This window comes from Oncorhynchus gorbuscha, linkage group LG14, assembly GCF_021184085.1.
Source record: "Oncorhynchus gorbuscha isolate QuinsamMale2020 ecotype Even-year linkage group LG14, OgorEven_v1.0, whole genome shotgun sequence".
Taxonomy (NCBI): domain Eukaryota; kingdom Metazoa; phylum Chordata; class Actinopteri; order Salmoniformes; family Salmonidae; genus Oncorhynchus; species Oncorhynchus gorbuscha.
This window is the reverse complement of record NC_060186.1, coordinates 54,420,586-54,438,624: the sequence shown is the minus strand read 5'-3', so window position 1 is coordinate 54,438,624 and position 18,039 is coordinate 54,420,586. Positions and strand designations below refer to the sequence as shown.

At 44.1% G+C, this 18,039-nt stretch overlaps 1 protein-coding gene across 2 annotated transcripts in view; it reads left to right on the top strand.

The window, feature by feature from the left end:
- LOC123995129 (sodium-dependent multivitamin transporter-like) overlaps positions 1–14,637 on the top strand; it is a 36,210-nt gene extending 21,573 nt beyond the window's left edge. The window contains exons 1-16 of one of the 2 annotated variants that reach the window (XM_046298501.1): positions 4,822–4,969; positions 6,037–6,181; positions 6,987–7,468; positions 7,837–7,902; positions 8,162–8,213; positions 8,391–8,458; positions 8,579–8,733; positions 8,869–9,009; positions 9,122–9,251; positions 9,885–9,973; positions 10,176–10,288; positions 10,498–10,565; positions 10,750–10,836; positions 11,501–11,703; positions 11,858–12,083; positions 12,246–14,637. In XM_046298501.1, the coding sequence (XP_046154457.1) occupies positions 7,121–7,468; positions 7,837–7,902; positions 8,162–8,213; positions 8,391–8,458; positions 8,579–8,733; positions 8,869–9,009; positions 9,122–9,251; positions 9,885–9,973; positions 10,176–10,288; positions 10,498–10,565; positions 10,750–10,836; positions 11,501–11,703; positions 11,858–12,083; positions 12,246–12,425 (1,926 nt within the window). In that variant the 5' untranslated portion in view covers positions 4,822–4,969; positions 6,037–6,181; positions 6,987–7,120 and the 3' untranslated portion in view covers positions 12,426–14,637. Of the gene's footprint in view, positions 1–4,821; positions 4,970–6,036; positions 6,182–6,986; positions 7,469–7,836; positions 7,903–8,161; positions 8,214–8,390; positions 8,459–8,578; positions 8,734–8,868; positions 9,010–9,121; positions 9,252–9,884; positions 9,974–10,175; positions 10,289–10,497; positions 10,566–10,749; positions 10,837–11,500; positions 11,704–11,857; positions 12,084–12,245 lie in introns of those variants that run through there. The other variant, XM_046298500.1, reaches the window with a different exon arrangement.
- Positions 14,638–18,039: the final 3,402 nt, after the last annotated feature.

Below are 18,039 nucleotides of genomic sequence, written 5' to 3'. Positions count from 1 at the left end.
TCAAACTCAGTGCCTCTTTGCTTGACATACAGGTTCAGGAGTAATGTTGGGAAAGGTACTTTCTTGTATACTGGAGCCTTAGAATGGAATGAGTTGCCTCTGCCCATAAAAACAACTTTCTCTCTGGGCAGCTTTAAAATAAAGTACAAATATGTTTGATGTCTTCTGTGCCCATATGAATAACCCTTATGATGTAATTGGAATGATGAGATGGATGTTCTTCTACTGCCGTACGATGTTCGATCTTGTCTAGCCATCTTGTCTCAAGAGGACCACAATGGAAATAAGTCCCAGACTTTGTTATCCTCGATTTTATTCATATGGCTTTTTCAAGTTTTGTGTGCTTGTTTTTTGAAAATGGTTGAATTAATAAACTAAAACTAAACTAAAAGACATCATGGGAAGATCAAAAGAAATCAGCCAAGAACTCAGAAAAGAAAATATAGACCTCCACAAGTCTGGTTCATCCTTGGGAGCAATTTCCAAATGCCTGAAGGTACCACGTTCATCTGTACAAACAATAGTTCGCCAGTATAAACACCACGGGACCACGCAGCCGTCATACCGCTCGAAGGAGACGTTCAAAGTACTTTTACGTACTTTGGTGCGAAAAGTGCAAATCAATCCCAGAACAACAGCAAAGGACCTTGTGAAGATGCTGGAGGAAACGGCTACAAAAGTATCTATATCCACAGTAAAAGAAGTCCTATATCGACATAACCTGAAAGGCCACTCAGCAAGGAAGAAGCCACTTCTCCAAAACCGCCATTAAAAAAAGCCAGACTATGGTTTGCAATTGCACATGGGGACAAAGATTATACTTTTGGGAGAAATGTGCTCTGGTCTGATGAAACAAAAATAGAACTGTTTCACCATAATGACCATCATTATGTTTGGAGGGAAAAGGGGGAGGCTTGTCAGCCGAAGAACACCATCCCAACCATGAAGCACGGTGGTGGCAGCATCATGTTGTGGGGGTGCTTTGCTGCATGAGGCACTGGCGCACTTCACAAAATAGCTGGCATCACGAGGAAGGAAAATTATGTGGATAAATTGAAGCAACATCTCAAGACGCCAGTCAGGAAGTCATAGCTTGGTCACAAATGGGTCTTCCAAATGAACAATGACCCCAAGCAAACAGCAAAATTGTGCCAAAATGGCTTAATGACAACAAAAACAAGGTATTAGAGTGGCCATCACAAAGCCCTGACCCCAATCCTATAGAACATTTGTGGGCAGAACTGAAAAAGCGTGTGAGAGCAAGGAGGCTACAAACCTGACTCTGTTACACCAGCTTTGTCAGGAGGAATGGGCAAAAATGCACCCAACTTATTGTGGGAAACTTGTTTAAAAAAATACAAAAAATTGAACCTTTATTTAACCAGGCAAGTCAGTTAAGAACAAATTCTTATTTTCAATGACGGCCTAGGAACAGTGGGTTAACTGTCTGTTCAGGGGCAGAACGACAGATTTGTACCTTGTCAGCTCGGGGGTTTGAACTTGCAACCTTCCGGTCACTAGTCCAACGCTCTAACCACTAAGCTACCTGAAATGTTTGACCCAAGTTAAACCATTTTAAAGGCAAGGCTACCAAACACTCAATTAGTATATGTAAACTTCTGACCCACTGTGAATGTGATGAAAGAAATAAAATATGAAATTAATCATTCTCTCTGCTATTATTCTGAGATTTCACATTCTTAAAATAAAGTGGTGATCCTAACTGACCAAAAACAGGGACTTTTTACTGAGGTTAAATGTCAGGAATTGTGAAAAACTGAGTTTAAATGTAGTTGGCTAAGGGGTATGTAAACTTCCAACTAATGTATACATACATTTTACATGCATGAGACTTTTATATACAGCAATCACATAACAACAGTACATTACTGAACATGATATCTTTAATCCCACCCATCAGCCACTCTCAACCAATCCCACCTATCACCATAGACTATCCTTGTTTGGTTTTCATGTGCCATATATTTTTCAATTGTGCTGTGATGTTTTACATACATACCTTTTGAACCTTTTCTAATCGCGTAGTATCCACAGATTATGAGCTAAAGATAAACTTTCCTAGGAGATTATTATTATTGATTGACTGACTGACTTTCCAAATAGCTCCAACACTGCTATTTGTAAGGTAAATTTTAAGTGAATTTTGTGACTTTTTTTTTTTTTTTTACTATTCCTGAACCTGTGACCAGAAACAAGCTACATAGGGGCAATAAGCTGACAAGGTACAAATCTGTCGTTCTGCCCCTGAACAGGCAGTTAACCCACTGTTCCTAGGCCGTCATTGAAAATGAGGATTTGTTCTTCACTGACTTGCCTAGTTAAATAAAGGTAAAAGAAAGAAAAATACCAGAATAAGTTATCTACTGATTCTGTCTCTTCACAGCTAAAATCTACAGAGCTGAGATTGTTGTATGCCCGATATAAATAGCATTATGTTGGTGGCAACAGAATTATTATTCTAATCTCTTTTGACCGAAACTGCTTTTGTTTTAATGATGAGTATTGTATTGAGTGGCCTCAAAAAGTGCATTTAAAGGTGTCCCATACAATCAGGGGATCTGCTTTACCTACAGTGCCTTCGGAAAGTATTCAGACCCCTTGACTTCTTCCACATTTTGTTACGTTACAGCCTTATTCTAAAATTGCTGTGGATTTGTTTTTATTTAATAAATCTACACACACTACCCCATAATGACAAAGTGAGGGCAGGTTTTTAGACATTTTTACAGATGTATTAGAAATAAAAAAACATACCTTATTTACATAACTATTCAGACCGTTTGCTTTGAGACTTGAAATTGAGTTCAGGTACATCCTGTTTCCGTTGATCAGCCTTGAGATGTTTCTACAACTTGATTGGAGTCCACCTGTGGTAAATTAAATTGATTAGACATGATTTGAGACACCTGTCTGTATAAGGTCCCACAGTTGACTGTACATGTCAGAGCGAAAGCCATGAGGTCGAAGGAATTGTCCATGGAGCTCCGAGGCAGGATTGTGTCAAGGCACAGATCTGGGGAAGGGTACCACGACTTAATGACAATCGCCCCGTAGCACTCACCTCTGTCATCATGAAGTGCTTTGAGAGACTAGTTCATTAAAACCTCTTAAGGATCTGCCCCTTTTTTCAATTTTAACCTAAAATGACATACCCAACATTAAGAGGGCCAGCGATGAGAAATGTGACAGGAATGTAGGAGAATATAACACATGATCTGGTAAAAGATCATCCAAATTGAAAAACAACCGTTTTTTTTGTACCATCATCTTTGAAATGCAAGAGAGAGGCCATGTATTATTCCAGCCCAGGTGCAATTTAGATTTTGGCCGCTAGATGGCAGCAGTGTATGTGCAAAGTTTTAGACGGATCCAATGAACCATTGCATTTATGTTAAAATATTTTGGTCAAGACTGCCCAAATGTGCCCTTTTTTTAATTAATAACTTTTCATGTTCAAAATTGTGCACTCTTCTCAAACAATGGCATGGTATTCTTTCACTGTAATAGCTACTGTAAATTGGACAGTGCAGTTAGCTTCAGTTCTTGCCAATTTCAGATATGTCTATGTCCTGGGAAATGTTACTTACAACCTCATGCTAATCACATTAGCCTACATTAGCTCAACCGTCCCGTGGATGGGACACCGATCCCGAAGAAGTTTTTAAGGATCGTAGCACCTCCACCTTACCTGACACCCTAGACCCACTTCAATTTGCATACCGCCCCAAAAGATCCATAGACGAAGCAATCGCCATCATATTGCAGACTGCTCTATCCCATCTGGACAAGAGGAATACCTATGTAAGAATGCTGTTTATTGACTATAGCTCAGCATTCAACACCATAGTACCCTCCAAGCTCATCATTAAGCTCGAGGCCCTGGGTCTGAACCCCGCCCTGTGCAACCGGGTCCTGGACTTCCTGACGGGCCGCTCCCAGGTGGTGAAGGTGACTGTGTGAACAAGGAGCACAGGAGGGGGCTGAGCACGCACCCTTATGGGGGCCCCGGTGTTGAGGATCAGCGGAGTGGAGGTGATGTTTCCTACCTTCACCACCTGGGGGGCTGCCCGTCTCGAAGTCCAGAACCCAGTGGCACAGGGCGGAGAGGATTTTGGATTGTAAATCTGTCAATCCTCCCTTAGCCTCTCTTTGGCTCAAAGATTTGATGCGATTCCTAAAATTAGAACAAATAAAGTATACCATTAGAGGGTCAACCAACAAATTTTATTCCACCTGGGACACGATGATATCTTATTTTAAACACCCCCAAAGGCTTTCTCCAGATTAGTACTCTTGGGCCCCACCCCCACCCATTGCGGTTCCAGCTATATGGGCCGATAAGATCACCTGAAATTGTTAGGCTATTAAGTTTTTGCTTTGTATTTAAGAAACATTATGTTGTAAACGTTTTTGTTTTCTGATATGTCCCTCAATGACTTTGCCTTTATTTTTAGAATGTGTTTGAAGGCATTCTGGAGGGGGGGGGGGGGTTAAGGGGAGTCAAAAATGGGAAACGTACAATATCTTAATCTTTCATTAACTGTGAATAAAAATATTACGTATAAAAAAGGCAACGTGAGAGGATCATTTACTGTCAGACATACTGTGTCGTCCTACTTTGAAGTGTAACCTGGAGTGAATGAGGAGAAGGTAGTTTATTGTTAACACACAGCCGGAGCTTTAAACTACTGCATCCCTTGGAATCTAGGATTTATGATGATGATTGCACAATGTAAGGACTGAAGTCATGGCACTGACCCCTCACTTACTTACACCAGCTCACCCTCTCATAACTTCACACACACTCTCTCGCATTAACACATGACCGCTTGCTCTGAGGACTAATGGAATGAGAGCTCAGCGTCTCACCAGATCTCCTTGACTCGCCTCGCTCTGCAGGAAGCTGCCAGTTATGCAGGACAGGACAGTTCAGATCAGCTGGAATTGGGTGTGTTGTCAAAATGCATGTTGTGTGAAAGAAAGTATTGCATGTTTTGACTGGTAGAACAGTGAAAGTGATTAAGAGTGTGGTGGGTCCTGATGTTTTGACTGGTAGAACAGTGAAAGTGATTAAGAGTGTGGTGGGTCCTGATGTTTTGACTGGTAGAACAGTGAAAGTGATTAAGAGTGTGGTGGGTCCTGATGTTTTGACTGGTAGAACAGTGAAAGTGATTAAGAGTGTGGTGGGTCCTGATGTTTTGACTGGTAGAACAGTGAAAGTGATTAAGAGTGTGGTGGGTCCTGATGTTTTGACTGGTAGAACAGTGAAAGTGATTAAGAGTGTGGTGGGTCCTGATGTTTTGACTGGTAGAACAGTGAAAGTGATTAAGAGTGTGGTGGGTCCTGATGTTTTGACTGGTAGAACAGTGAAAGTGATTAAGAGTGTGGTGGGTCCTGATGTTTTGACTGGTAGAACAGTGAAAGTGATTAAGAGTGTGGTGGGTCCTGATGTTTTGACTGGTAGAACAGTGAAAGTGATTAAGAGTGTGGTGGGTCCTGATGTTTTGACTGGTAGAACAGTGAAAGTGATTAAGAGTGTGGTGGGTCCTGATGTTTTGACTGGTAGAACAGTGAAAGTGATTAAGAGTGTGGTGGGTCCTGATGTTTTGACTGGTAGAACAGTGAAAGTGATTAAGAGTGTGGTGGGTCCTGATGTTTTGACTGTGTAGAACAGTAGAACAGTGAAAGTGATTAAGAGTGTGGTGGGTCCTGATGTTTTGACTGGTAGAACAGTGAAAGTGATTAAGAGTGTGGTGGGTCCTGATGTTTTGACTGGTAGAACAGTGAAAGTGATTAAGAGTGTGGTGGGTCCTGATGTTTTGACAGTTGATAATACAAATATTGTCAGTAAGTAGAGACTGTAAATGATAGTTTGTTTAGTGGCAGTGCAAACGATGGGTAGGATCAAGTTTGGTATTATAATGTGCCCTTATACTTTTAAAACAATAACCTAGATGTTCTGAATGATTATTTATGTGTTAACTGTGTTATGAAAACCACTTTATGTTGTTGCAGGTCTTCCCTTTGCCTTCTACAGGGGCTTATGATTGGCGCCTATGAGGAAGACACTCCCACAGCTTGGCTACTATTAAGTTCCAGGTTCTGTGTGAGACGGCCAACCTCAGACCACCGTTCGCCAGCCAGCCCAACCACTGACACGGTAAGACCTGCTTCAAGCGTATCAATTAGCTCTCTCTCTCCCTCACTCTGCCTCGCTCCTCTCTCTCTATTCCCTGTCTTGTCAATATTCCCCTCCCTCGCTCTCTTTTCCCTCATTCTCTCCCATGCCTATTAGTTATTTAACTATCAGTATTCTCCCTGTCCTGTAAATGCATGAGTCGGGGTCACAATAGGATGTTATCCTTGCATCAGTGAGGTGATGTAAACGGCATACTGTAAATACTGTAGGCATGCCCCACTATAATGCCTGTCTGCTCGCTGAGGGAGTGAGAGACTGTGAAGACCTCGGACACTGCGATCTCTGTCAGTTGCACTGTGAGGTGAATGTATAATTGTGTGTTAGGCCGCTGATTAACTAACTGTTGTGATGTTAAGGAGTTAGGCTAGGTCAGTCTGCCCTGGCTCACACTCACTGTGGTCTGTGTCAATAGACCGCCAACCGTCAGTGTGTTGGAACCTTGAGAACTAATGCACATTTGATTAGCACTTTTATCAGCAGCAACTGTGTTGCCATGGCAGACGGACCTACCGTAGAGAGGATTTACCATGGGTTTCAATGTTCAACTTTTAGCCGTTACTGAGATGCTCTGAAATGGAAGAGTAACCAAGTGGAAAATGAATAGATGTGAATTATATTTGGTTATAGGGCGGTGTGAAATGTTCCCATTAGAGCACCTACTGTATGCATTGCGTGTATCTAGCTCTTCATGCTTGTAGAGAAAAACTAAGAGCGCAGGCGATGAGAATAACTGCGCTCTCCGTCTCCCAACTCTCCCTCACTATAGCATTTTATCCTTCCACTTCGGTGTCTGGGAGGAGACCTATAGGTGAGTGTCTACTAACACCGTCCTCATCCACCCGGGCTGCGCCACCCACGGCCAAGCCCACCTCCATTCCCAGCCCCTCACCCCGCGGCATCATGGGGGACGTAGTCCAGATGCACTTCTCCACGCCGGACTATGTGATCTTCGCCCTGCTGCTGGTGGCGTCCACGTGCATCGGCCTGTTCTACGCCCTGTCCGGCGGGCGCCAGCGCACCACGCAGGAGTTCCTATTGGCCGACCGTTCTATGAGCTGCCTGCCCGTGTCGCTGTCACTGCTCGCCACCTTCCAGTCAGCCGTGGCCATCCTGGGAGTGCCCTCTGAGATCTACACCTACGGAACGCAGTACTGGTTCCTGGGAGTCTCCTACTTCCTGGGTCTGCTTGTCCCCGCCCACGTCTTCATACCTGTCTTCTACAGGCTCCGCCTCACCAGTGCTTATGAGGTGAGCTCTAAACCCTAACCTTACCTAAAGAGGGAACCGTGTCTGTGAATGATGAGGAGTTTGTGTGCAGCGGTGTATCTCGCTGTGCCTCTGTCTCGCCAGAACCCTGGCAAGGGAGGCTAGTTGAACACAAAAACAACATTCTCAACATGTCTGCTTTTTCATTTTGACAATGGCTAACCAGAGTAGCGGAACCAGAGTACAGCAGACGAGACGGTGCTGCTGACAACAAAGGACTGTGCCCCGGCCCTTAGAATCTCCACTTCTATTGCGCTCAGAATCGACCGTCACAGATGACTAAGGCTCTATGATCAGTGGTAGACTTTAACATCCCTCTTTCCTTCCCCCGTCTTTTCTTCATTGTGTAGTATTTGGAGCTGCGCTTCAATAAGACGGTTCGCATCATGGGCACCGTGACCTTTATCTTTCAGATGGTGAGTGTATTTGTGTCCTCCAGACTGTTGGTAGTTATGCCTGTCTGTGTGTGCTCCTGGTGTGTTCCCACGTGACTAATATCCTGTACATGCTGTGCTCTGCAGAACAGGGACATTCTGTACAAGTAGGTACTCGCCCTTTTCCCTGTGAAGTTTCACCACTTGATGTGTAATTGATATGTATTTTAATCAACCACCTATGGCTCCTACTCAGTTTGCGTCCCTCTGAATTTGGACCGTTGTTTGACTGTCTCTGCAGGTGATCTATATGGGAGTGGTCCTCTATGCACCAGCACTCGCACTCAATGCAGGTAAAAGGATCTGTCACGTGTATTTCCTATATAAAGTGGTAGAATAATACCAGTTTTACTGAGTACGTTCGGTGAGAACTTTAGTACCTGTTCTGGCTTTATAGACGATGAATGACAGGTGTGGTGTAAATGTGATCCATGTTGGTGGTGTGTGCTGTTGATACTGTCCACCTGCAGTGACTGGATTTGACCTCTGGGGGGCAGTGCTGGCCATGGGACTGGTGTGCACCCTGTACACAACATTAGTGAGTGTCTCTTTTTTCGTCAGTGAGTTTTCAATTTAGCCACCCATCTCCCTACAACTCTGAATGCAATTATCATATACAGCTGGATACACAGTATGTATATCTTGTCTTGCTTGTCAGGGAGGGCTGAAAGCAGTCATCTGGACCGACGTGTTCCAGACCATTGTGATGTTTGCTGGCCAACTGGCGGTCATCATAGTGGGGGCTCACCAGGCAGGAGGCATGGGAGAGGTGTGGAGGAAAGCCATCAACGGCAGCCGCATCGCAAGTCTGGAGTGAGTCTTTTCCTTAGTGGACCTAATGAGACTTAAAACTGTCCCTGGACCAGTTACAGAGGATTTTAAAAAATGGGCTACGGCTCTGTGTGTAGTGTTGTAAACCTCCTCCACTTTGACCTGTGTCTGATGTAGCCTGAACCCTGACCCGACGGAGAGGCACACGTTCTGGACGCTGGGCGTGGGCGGGGTGTTCCTCATGCTGGCGCTGTACGGGGTCAACCAGGCCCAGGTCCAGAGGTACCTCAGCTCCCGCACTGAGAGGGAGGCAGTCATGTAAGCATCAACACTAAACACCTGGTTGAACTGGATTCACATGAATTACATCATGTAAAAAAACAAACACTTAGACACAATGGTAATATTATACGTTGTGGTGTGTCGCCAGGTCGTGCTACGTGGTGTTTCCCTGCCAGCAGGTGGTGTTGTGTCTGGGCTGTCTGATGGGCCTGGTGATGTTTGCTCGCTACGGTGAGGATAGCCCACTGGATAAGGGTTACGTCAAAACCAACGACCAGGCAAGTAGGACTTGCTACCTCCATAACAACACACTTAGTGGTCCCTCACTGTGCTGACATCCTGATGTGACTGTTTGGCTGTGGTTATGTTAAGGGCAGCACGATATGGGCATTATTATAATTGTTTTATCAAAGATTGCAATTTTTTTGTTGTTGCTATTGATCAACTCTTGGGTGAACTGTTGAAATCGGTGAAGTATAATGTCTTCTATTAAGAAGCAAAGTGGAAAGCGGCATCGTTCTTGTTTGGAACAATATGTTGACTGCATTTGACCTACAGTAACAGAACCGCATGCAAACTTAATAGTGAATCTAACAGCGAGATTGAGGAACTGTGCTGCTTGAGTGACAGGGTGTGGGACTTGGCGTGTACGCGAAGCAGCCGCAAGAGGAGAAAAAACCCCGGATGTTACACGTTCCAAAATATTGCGTGCGATAGGAATATTACACATCAGTATTTCGATGTGAATCTGATTCATGTTGAAGCCCGAGTTAATGAATCTCTCTTCAGATCATAGACAAAGAAAGGCTTTTGTAAAGATGTTTGAGTTGAGGCCATTGTTTGGTTAAGTTCTCCTATAAATGTCATTTTGTCTCTGCTGATCCAGTCTAAATGTTCCTTCCGGTCTGCAGATGGTGCTGTACTTTGTGATGGATGTGTTTAGGGACCTGCCTGGCCTACCAGGGCTGTTTGTCGCCTGCCTGTTCAGCGGCGCTCTCAGGTACTTCACTTAACTGCCACTGCTACTGGCTCTCATGTGCTCGGTCTGTAATACTAGTCAGACCCCAGGGAACATACATTAATGTCATGGTGTTGTGGTACACCAGTAAAGGTTGTATTATGATACCATTATGAACACACTACACCACACAATTTAGCCCCATGACATTACTCATTCAGCTTCCCTCCCTCTTGTGTTGCAGTACCATCTCATCAGCGTTTAACTCCCTAGCGACGGTAACCATGGAGGACCTAATCAAGCCTTACTGCCCGGCCATGACGGAGGCCAAAGCCACACTGCTCTCCAAAGGCCTGGGTGAGCTGCTGTTCTGAGTGGCCACACGCTGGCAGTGTTTATGAACAGTGGCAGGCAGTGTTCATATTTTATCAAGCTTTTTGTTAAGTTATTGCTCGAGTAGAGTCCACAAACAAATTTAGACTTTTATTTTATTTTTTCTGGTACACTATCAGGTTTGTACTACTGTGGTCCTGACCTGTTTTTCCCTTCCTATTTTCTTCTCCCAGCGTTTGCCTACGGGCTGGTGTGTCTGGCCATGGCCTACACCGCGTCTCACATGGGCTCAGTGCTGCAGGTGACTGACCCATGTCCCCTGCTGTCTTTGCTTTAGTTAATGGTTACTCCTCTACCCAGCTCCTCTATCCTATACACCCCCCCCCCCACCATAGGATCACCTACTACTATCTTTGACAGAGGCTTCATATTACATAAGAGTAAAAGATGATAAACCTCTCTTTTTCGCTCTCTCTCTCCTCCAGGCAGCATTAAGTATCTTTGGGATGGTGGGTGGTCCTCTCCTCGGGCTCTTCTGTCTGGGAATGTTCTTCCCCTGGGCTAACTCCACTGTAAGTCAAAACACTGCCTTGGTAACACGGGTCAGGTTGGAATGTTCTTCCCCTGGGGTAACTCCACTGTAAGTCAAAACACTGCCTTGGTAACACGGGTCAGGTTGGAATGTTCTTCCCCTGGGCTAACTCCACTGTAAGTCAAAACACTGCCTTGGTAACACGGGTCAGGTTGGAATGTTCTTCCCCTGGGCTAACTCCACTGTAAGTCAAAACACTGCCTTGGTAACACTGGTCAGGTTGGAATGTTCTTCCCCTGGGCTAACTCCACTGTAAGTCAAAACGCTGCCTTGGTAACACGGGTCAGGTTGGAATGTTCTTGCCCTGGGCTAACTCCACTGTAAGTCAAAACACTGCCTTGGTAACACGGGTCAGGTTGGAATGTTCTTCCTCTGGGCTAACTCCACTGTAAGTCAAAACACTGCCTTGGTAACACGGGTCAGGTTGGAATGTTCTTCCCCTGGGCTAACTCCACTGTAAGTCAAAACACTGCCTTGGTAACACGGGTCAAGTTTGCTGGCATTGAGGGATACTAATGCAGAGGACATACGGGTTTCTTCACTGAACAGTAACATATACCGTAAGATTGTGATGACTTTCTTTTTCCTTATCTGTGGTGAATTAGCGAGATCTTTCTGAATTTTATGTAACTCTCTGTCCACAGGGTGCGATAGTAGGGTTGGTGGCAGGCCTGGTTATGGCCTTCTGGATTGGCATTGGGCATTTTGTGTCCCGTATGGCGGTGCCCACTACTCTGCCCCCCATCATCAACGGCACCGCTATGCCCCTCCCCAGCAACATGACCACTGCTGTCATGACCACTGCTGTCATGACCACTCTGATTACCTTGATCACCGCCAAACCAAAGTACAGTGACTTCTTGTTCTCATTGAATTGGTAGCATTGGAACCAGAACACCAGCATCAAACATAAAGCACTTGAACTGTATCCCTCCAAAAATATTCAAACTGTTTTAGGGATGATGACAAGAATCTGACCAAGTACATGTTTGTCTCTCCAGGCCTACGGGTGTGCAGGCCCTGTACAATCTATCCTATTTGTGGTACAGTGCCCACAACTCTACCACTGTGGTGATAGTGGGACTGATAGTCAGCCTGCTGACTGGTCCTATGAAGGAGAAGGACCTGACCCCAGGGACGGTGTACCCTGTCCTGGGCAACCTGCTCTTCTTCCTGCCTGAATGCTACAGGGAGATACTCTGCTGTGTCACCCCACTGCCACAGAAGGTAGGCTGCAGGCCTCCGAGATGGAGGATACCGCCTATGAACCAGTGAAAACCAACATACCAGCCGTAACATTGTTACTGAGTAGTAATTGTGAATGCCCTTTACAGTTATTGTGATAGCCACTCGCTGTTTCTTTTCTTCATCTTTCTAAATGTAATTCAGCCCAAAGCTATCGACACACATCCTTACCAGATGGCTCGGAAGGAGAGCAATGGAGTGTCCCATCCCAAAGAGGAGGAGAAGACTGAGGAGACGGAGCGAGAGAAGGATGAGGACGAGGAGACCGCAACCCCTCAGCCTTCCTGCCGACTGGCTCACACGTTGCAGGAGACGGCCTTGTAGACACCCCCCCAACACACACACACACACAGCCCCCAGCCAAGTCCCAGCACTTTCACAAGCCCCCCTACTGCTCAGCTTTCTCTGCCCCAGGGGAGAAGATCCACATAGGAGCGGAGGGCAATGGAGACTCAGGGTTCCTGGACATGACTTCCATCAAGCGCCACAGGGTCAATGTGGAGGAACAGGGAGTTTCACCTCTGACCCTTACTTCCTGGAGAAACTAATACACCACAAATTGCTGGTGGTTAAGAGAGTCAGAGCCCAAGTCCTTTGCTAGATTGAAGAATGGTATAAAAACGTGGTTAGTGGATGGGGGTCCAGGGGTATCTTGAATTCATTGGTACCTCATTAACGATGGCACTGGTTAGTTTTCCTGAACTGAACTAACTGGAAATCACTAGTTATGAAACTGGAGTTTTGAGAAGAGCCAAAATGTCTGAATCAAGGTGGATTCCTGGATGGAGAAATACTAACGCAACACAAGTGGCAATCACGCTCCGAGCTGAGGAGAAGTCTCGTCATTGTTGGACTGAACCAAAGCCTGGACTGTGATTGTGTCACTCTGTGATTTCGTCCAATTATGATTGAAGGATTGTGGCCGCGCACAATGAGTTGTTCCAATGACTGTGAAAATGGACCCAAGTCTTTCTGTTTATCGAAGAGAATCAGGTAGCGACCAGGCAGTGAAGAGCGAGGTACTTCAGATGTAACTGTCACTGCATGTTATTTTTATAGAGAAGATTAAGCAGGTACGTCAGATGGACTAAGAATATTACAAAGTATTTGATGTCCCAGTAGACAATTTAAGGCATAGTGACCGTGTTCTAGGTCCTTTTCACATATGACATTTGGTATCCTTGATCGGTTTCCTGAATTGTGACAATCTACAACATACGTTTTGCTTTCTCAAGATCTGAAAATAACCGTTTCAGAATGTGATTTGCGAGACACATTCCACATGCCGTTAGGAAGCTAGCTTGTTAACAACGGGCAAGAAGTTTCACACGACTCACGCTGCTGCGTCACAATACCTTGTACTCTGGTCCTGGAACTTGGACCCGCCACTCACCCAGGTCCAGGATCAGTTTGAGCCAGGGCTCATGTTTTATAGCTCGGATCAGGTACCAAATGCTCTAGGATACGGATCATACAGAAATATGTGAAAGCGCCCTTAATCGATAGCTTTGGTTTCTTAAGCTCCGTACGTCTGTTTGCTTTACATGTCCTTTGTTTAACGTTTGCCTTTCAAGCTGCTATAGTAAATGAATACGTACTTAGATAAGAGCGAGATAAGTGCAGCATACAGATCTATAGAGCACAAGGGATCACCCTCATTTGCCATTTGCTGGGATCATGTTTTTAGAGAGAGAAAGGCCATTGAGTCTGCTCTACCTACTTCATTGAGATAACCAGACAAACTGTTGGTTTGCTAGTGACAATATTGAATGTAGAATACCATGTCCTCTCAATCCATCCACACTGTAGATCCCATAGTTGTCATGAAGTGCCTCATCAGTAGTCTGTGTTAAATGTAGTTCTGTTAATTTGACAACTGATCAGTGTGTACTCAGGATTGTGATCAAGTAGACTTCCGCTGTATCAGCTAAAATGATTCTCCATGTGTGTCTTGGATGTTAACTTTACGTACATTACTTAGTCCGATGTGAAGAGATGTCAACTTACCCAATGTGGGTTCATCACTGTGTTCTAGTACTACTGAAATACACTCTGAGCACCATCAAGACCAATTCTGTTGCTGTTATCTTTCTCTAAAGTTGGCACGGTCATCTACCTAGAAAATATGTGAACTGCAGAGTGACAGGTGCACATGAAGGCCAAAACAGTTGTATTGTGTTTGCTTGAATATTAAACCCCTACAAATCACACCAGGAAACTAACTCCAAGATCAAATAACACAAAATGTACCCGTGTAAAGTGAACCTGTAAATCATGGCCTCTTAAATGACCAATCCTGAGTTGTCTATAACCATAGCATCAATACCAAGTTACTATGAAGTGTGTTTAGTTTAGGGTACATTTAGAACGCAGTCTTCAATAGAGGCTAATTCTGTGTCTGACCACTCTAGTTGTCATTATTTCACAACATTGGCATGTATTTGTCCTCTCAAGATGAAATGTTGAAGTGAATGAATTGTAAGTGGTAAGATCCTTCGTTGCTCTGTTTTTGAAAATAAAATGTTTGATTGGATGATTTGAAGTATCTTGTAAATCAATTTGATAGAGCCCTCGCAGGGTTTGTTTAATCAGCATTCATTTTGAGCGAAAGAGTGGGGGCCTTCCTCTTGTGTTTATGCCTTCCCCATCCTGAGGGAGGGCTGTTATCATTGCAGTATCCTGTAGCCTTCATTCTCCCTGCTTCTTTCAGCTCCTGTCTCTCTCTCTCTCTGGCGGGTCACTCTGACTCTGGGTCACTGGGTCATGTGCCACTCCTGTGGTGTCTCTTTCCCCATGTTGGAACACCATTATCCCAGCTTTGTGCCAATGACCGCAAACCGTCTGTTGCCACCACACCAAGCCCCTCATTCAGCCCCACTGCAGTCCCTCCTACTGGTGATATGCTAATTCAAGTGGTAGACTCAGAGGGAACTCTATCCGTTGCCAAGTATTGTTGCCTCTGACTGAAACCTCTATAGTTGAAGTAAGTAGCCTTGTATGAGCCCTGGCTTGTGCGAGCCAGAGCGGTTCATAGGAGCAGGTGAGGCACCAGGTATTTTGGTATGAGTCAGCTGTACAAGTAAACCACCTGGACAGGACTGTAGTCTATCGCAGGGCCTTACCCCCAATATAGGTCCTTAATGCTGAGTACCACGCAGAGGTCCCTTTGGTATGAGTCAGCCGGCCCCTTTGGTATGAGTCAGCCGGGGATTGAACTCCCAAACTCAGGGCAGACACTCAAATCACAAGGCCACTGAGTTGGTAAATAGACTTGGCTTTTACACATTTTAAGCAGGAAGAAAGCTAGACAGAAGGGGATGTTGTGTGTATTAGGAACCTCTCTTAGTTACCTCTCTTGGACCTTTCCCTGGATCAAGCCATCAACATGTCTTGTATGTTAAATACGCTCTATTTTTCTCATGGAAAAAGTTGTTGAGTTTTACCGTACTCCCTCTCCACTTCCTCTGCTCAGTTCCAGCTAAGCCAGGCCAACGAGGGGAAACTGGACAGAAAGCTTCATAAATTTACCCAGCAATCAGTGTGTACTGGATATAATGAGCTGGAGATACAGAAACAATTATCTCCTAACATGAAGGGAGATCAGGGTTATCGGGGTTTATTGGCACAAATATCCACATTCACTCACACCTAAAGATCTGTTTGCGGTTCAAGCCAAAAGGGCCGTTTTAAATCAAGTTTGTTAGTTGATGACCCTCACTTTGAGGACACTTGGTACATTTAAATAATACAATTGGAGAATCCATGGCCTGGCATGCAGTATGGGTTTGCCATTAAAAATGAGTATATGATAATTCAAATGTATACCCATTCATTATATTGCCCAATGCAACAGATCCTCCCTGGCCAGTCGGCTTTATCCACTGAGATCTCGACTTCAGAATAACCTTAGTTGGAATGCTGGAACGTTGGGCAGTACTGTCTGTCTACCATTCCCACGTTCTTTCACCACAATGTCTGCCCTCTCCTTTCCCTCCGTAACCCCTGGCTTAGTAGCACAGCTCTGGCAGGTCCAGATTATCCATTAATATGAGAGTGAAGGGGGGGTGGGGGTTTATCAGATCCCCCCCAACAGATTTATAGAGCTAGCCTTGAACGTTGTACCGTTTCTTGTGGACCTGAGCCCATGTTGCTCAAGGGGGAGACATAATGACGACCATGCTTCTATGGTCTCGTCCATGTTACAGCCAACAAAAGCGGTTTCTGTCTGCCTGAGCACAAATACGTGGCAACAGTCTGTTTAGACATTAGCTGTGTGCTAGTGGAGTTGAAATGATTGTGCATTGTGTTTGTCACAAGTCTATTTCTTGGTCAATATCAGAATAAGAAATATGTGTCTACCACGTCTCTCCTGACGAAATGTTGAAATTGCCTCATGATTTCACGGTAGTGTACATTTTCTGGGCGATAACTCCAGCACTTTAGATTTGAAATGATACAATGACTATGAGGTTACAATGCAGCCTGTCAGCTTTAATTTGAAGGTATGTTTTAATGGGGACAAATTCACTTGTGTATTAAAGTAGTAACAAGTTTTGTATTTGGTCCCATATTCAATCAATCAAATGCATTTATAAAGCCCTTCTTACATCAGCTGATGTCAAAGTTCTGTACAGAAACCCAGTCTAAAACTCCAAACAGCAAGCAATGCAAGTGGAGAAGCACGTGCATATTCATAGCACACAATGATTACATCAAGCTTGTGAGACTACACATTTGTTGGCATTTGCTTTTCATTTTGGTTGTTTCAGATTATTTTGTGCCCAAAATAAATGAATGGTACATGTATTGTGTAATTTTGGAGTCACTTTTATTGTAAATAAGAATAGAATATGTTTCTAAACAGTTCTACATTAATGTGGATGCTACCATGATTACAGATAACCATGAATGAATCGTGAATAATGAGTCAAAGTTCTTCCCAAAAAATGCTAACCTCCCCTGTTATTGTAATGGTGAGGGGTTAGCATGTCTTGGGGGTGTGATATTTGTGTCTTAATTTATTCAGGATTCATTCAGGATGATCTGTAATCATGGTAACATCTACATTAATGTAGAAGCATTTACAAACATATTCTATTCATATTCTATTCTTATTTAAAATTAATTTCTAAATGAATCACCCGATATGGATGAAAATGCCATTTGAAATCCAAAGTGCTGGAGTACAGAGCCTAAACAACAACACGTGTCACTGTCCCAATTATTTTGGAGCTCGCTGTATGTTTGATAGCTCAAACAAAAGCCATAACATAAAGTTAATTACATCAATTTAGTAATGGTTTGTCTGCTGTTTGAATACATTTTTACGCTAAAGCAGTCATTATATCAGGGCGGCAGGGTAGCTTAGTGGTTAGAGCGTTGGACTAGTAACCGAAAGGTTGCAAGTTCAAATCCCCGATCTGACAAGGTACAAATCTGTCGTTCTGCCCCTGAACAGGCAGTTAACCCACTGTTCCTAGGCCGTCATTGAAATTAAGAATTTGGGTTCAAAATTAAAATAGCACAGATCTGGACTAGTACTCAGGGCTCCACAGCTGAATGCATGGTTGCAAAATATTCTCACAACAATCCTCCCTTTCTGTTAATCTGTCCATCCTTTCACTCCAACCCCCAATACATCTATACCACTAAAAATTAAACAAATCCAGGAGAACTTGAATTCATCTTAAAGCTGAAAACACAATATAAGTCACTGGAATATTGCTTTGAATGTAAAAAAATAAAATAATAGGAACCACAATGGAAATAAATCCCTGACTTTGTTGTGCAATCCGGGTCACTTTTCAAATCTTTACAAATAACATGTATCCTTCAATCAATCCAAACTGTGCAGCTGCCAATTGCTGAATGGAAAGAGACATCTGTTACAAAACACCAAAAAGTTAAATGACATTCGGAGATTGTCAAGCCTACAAGG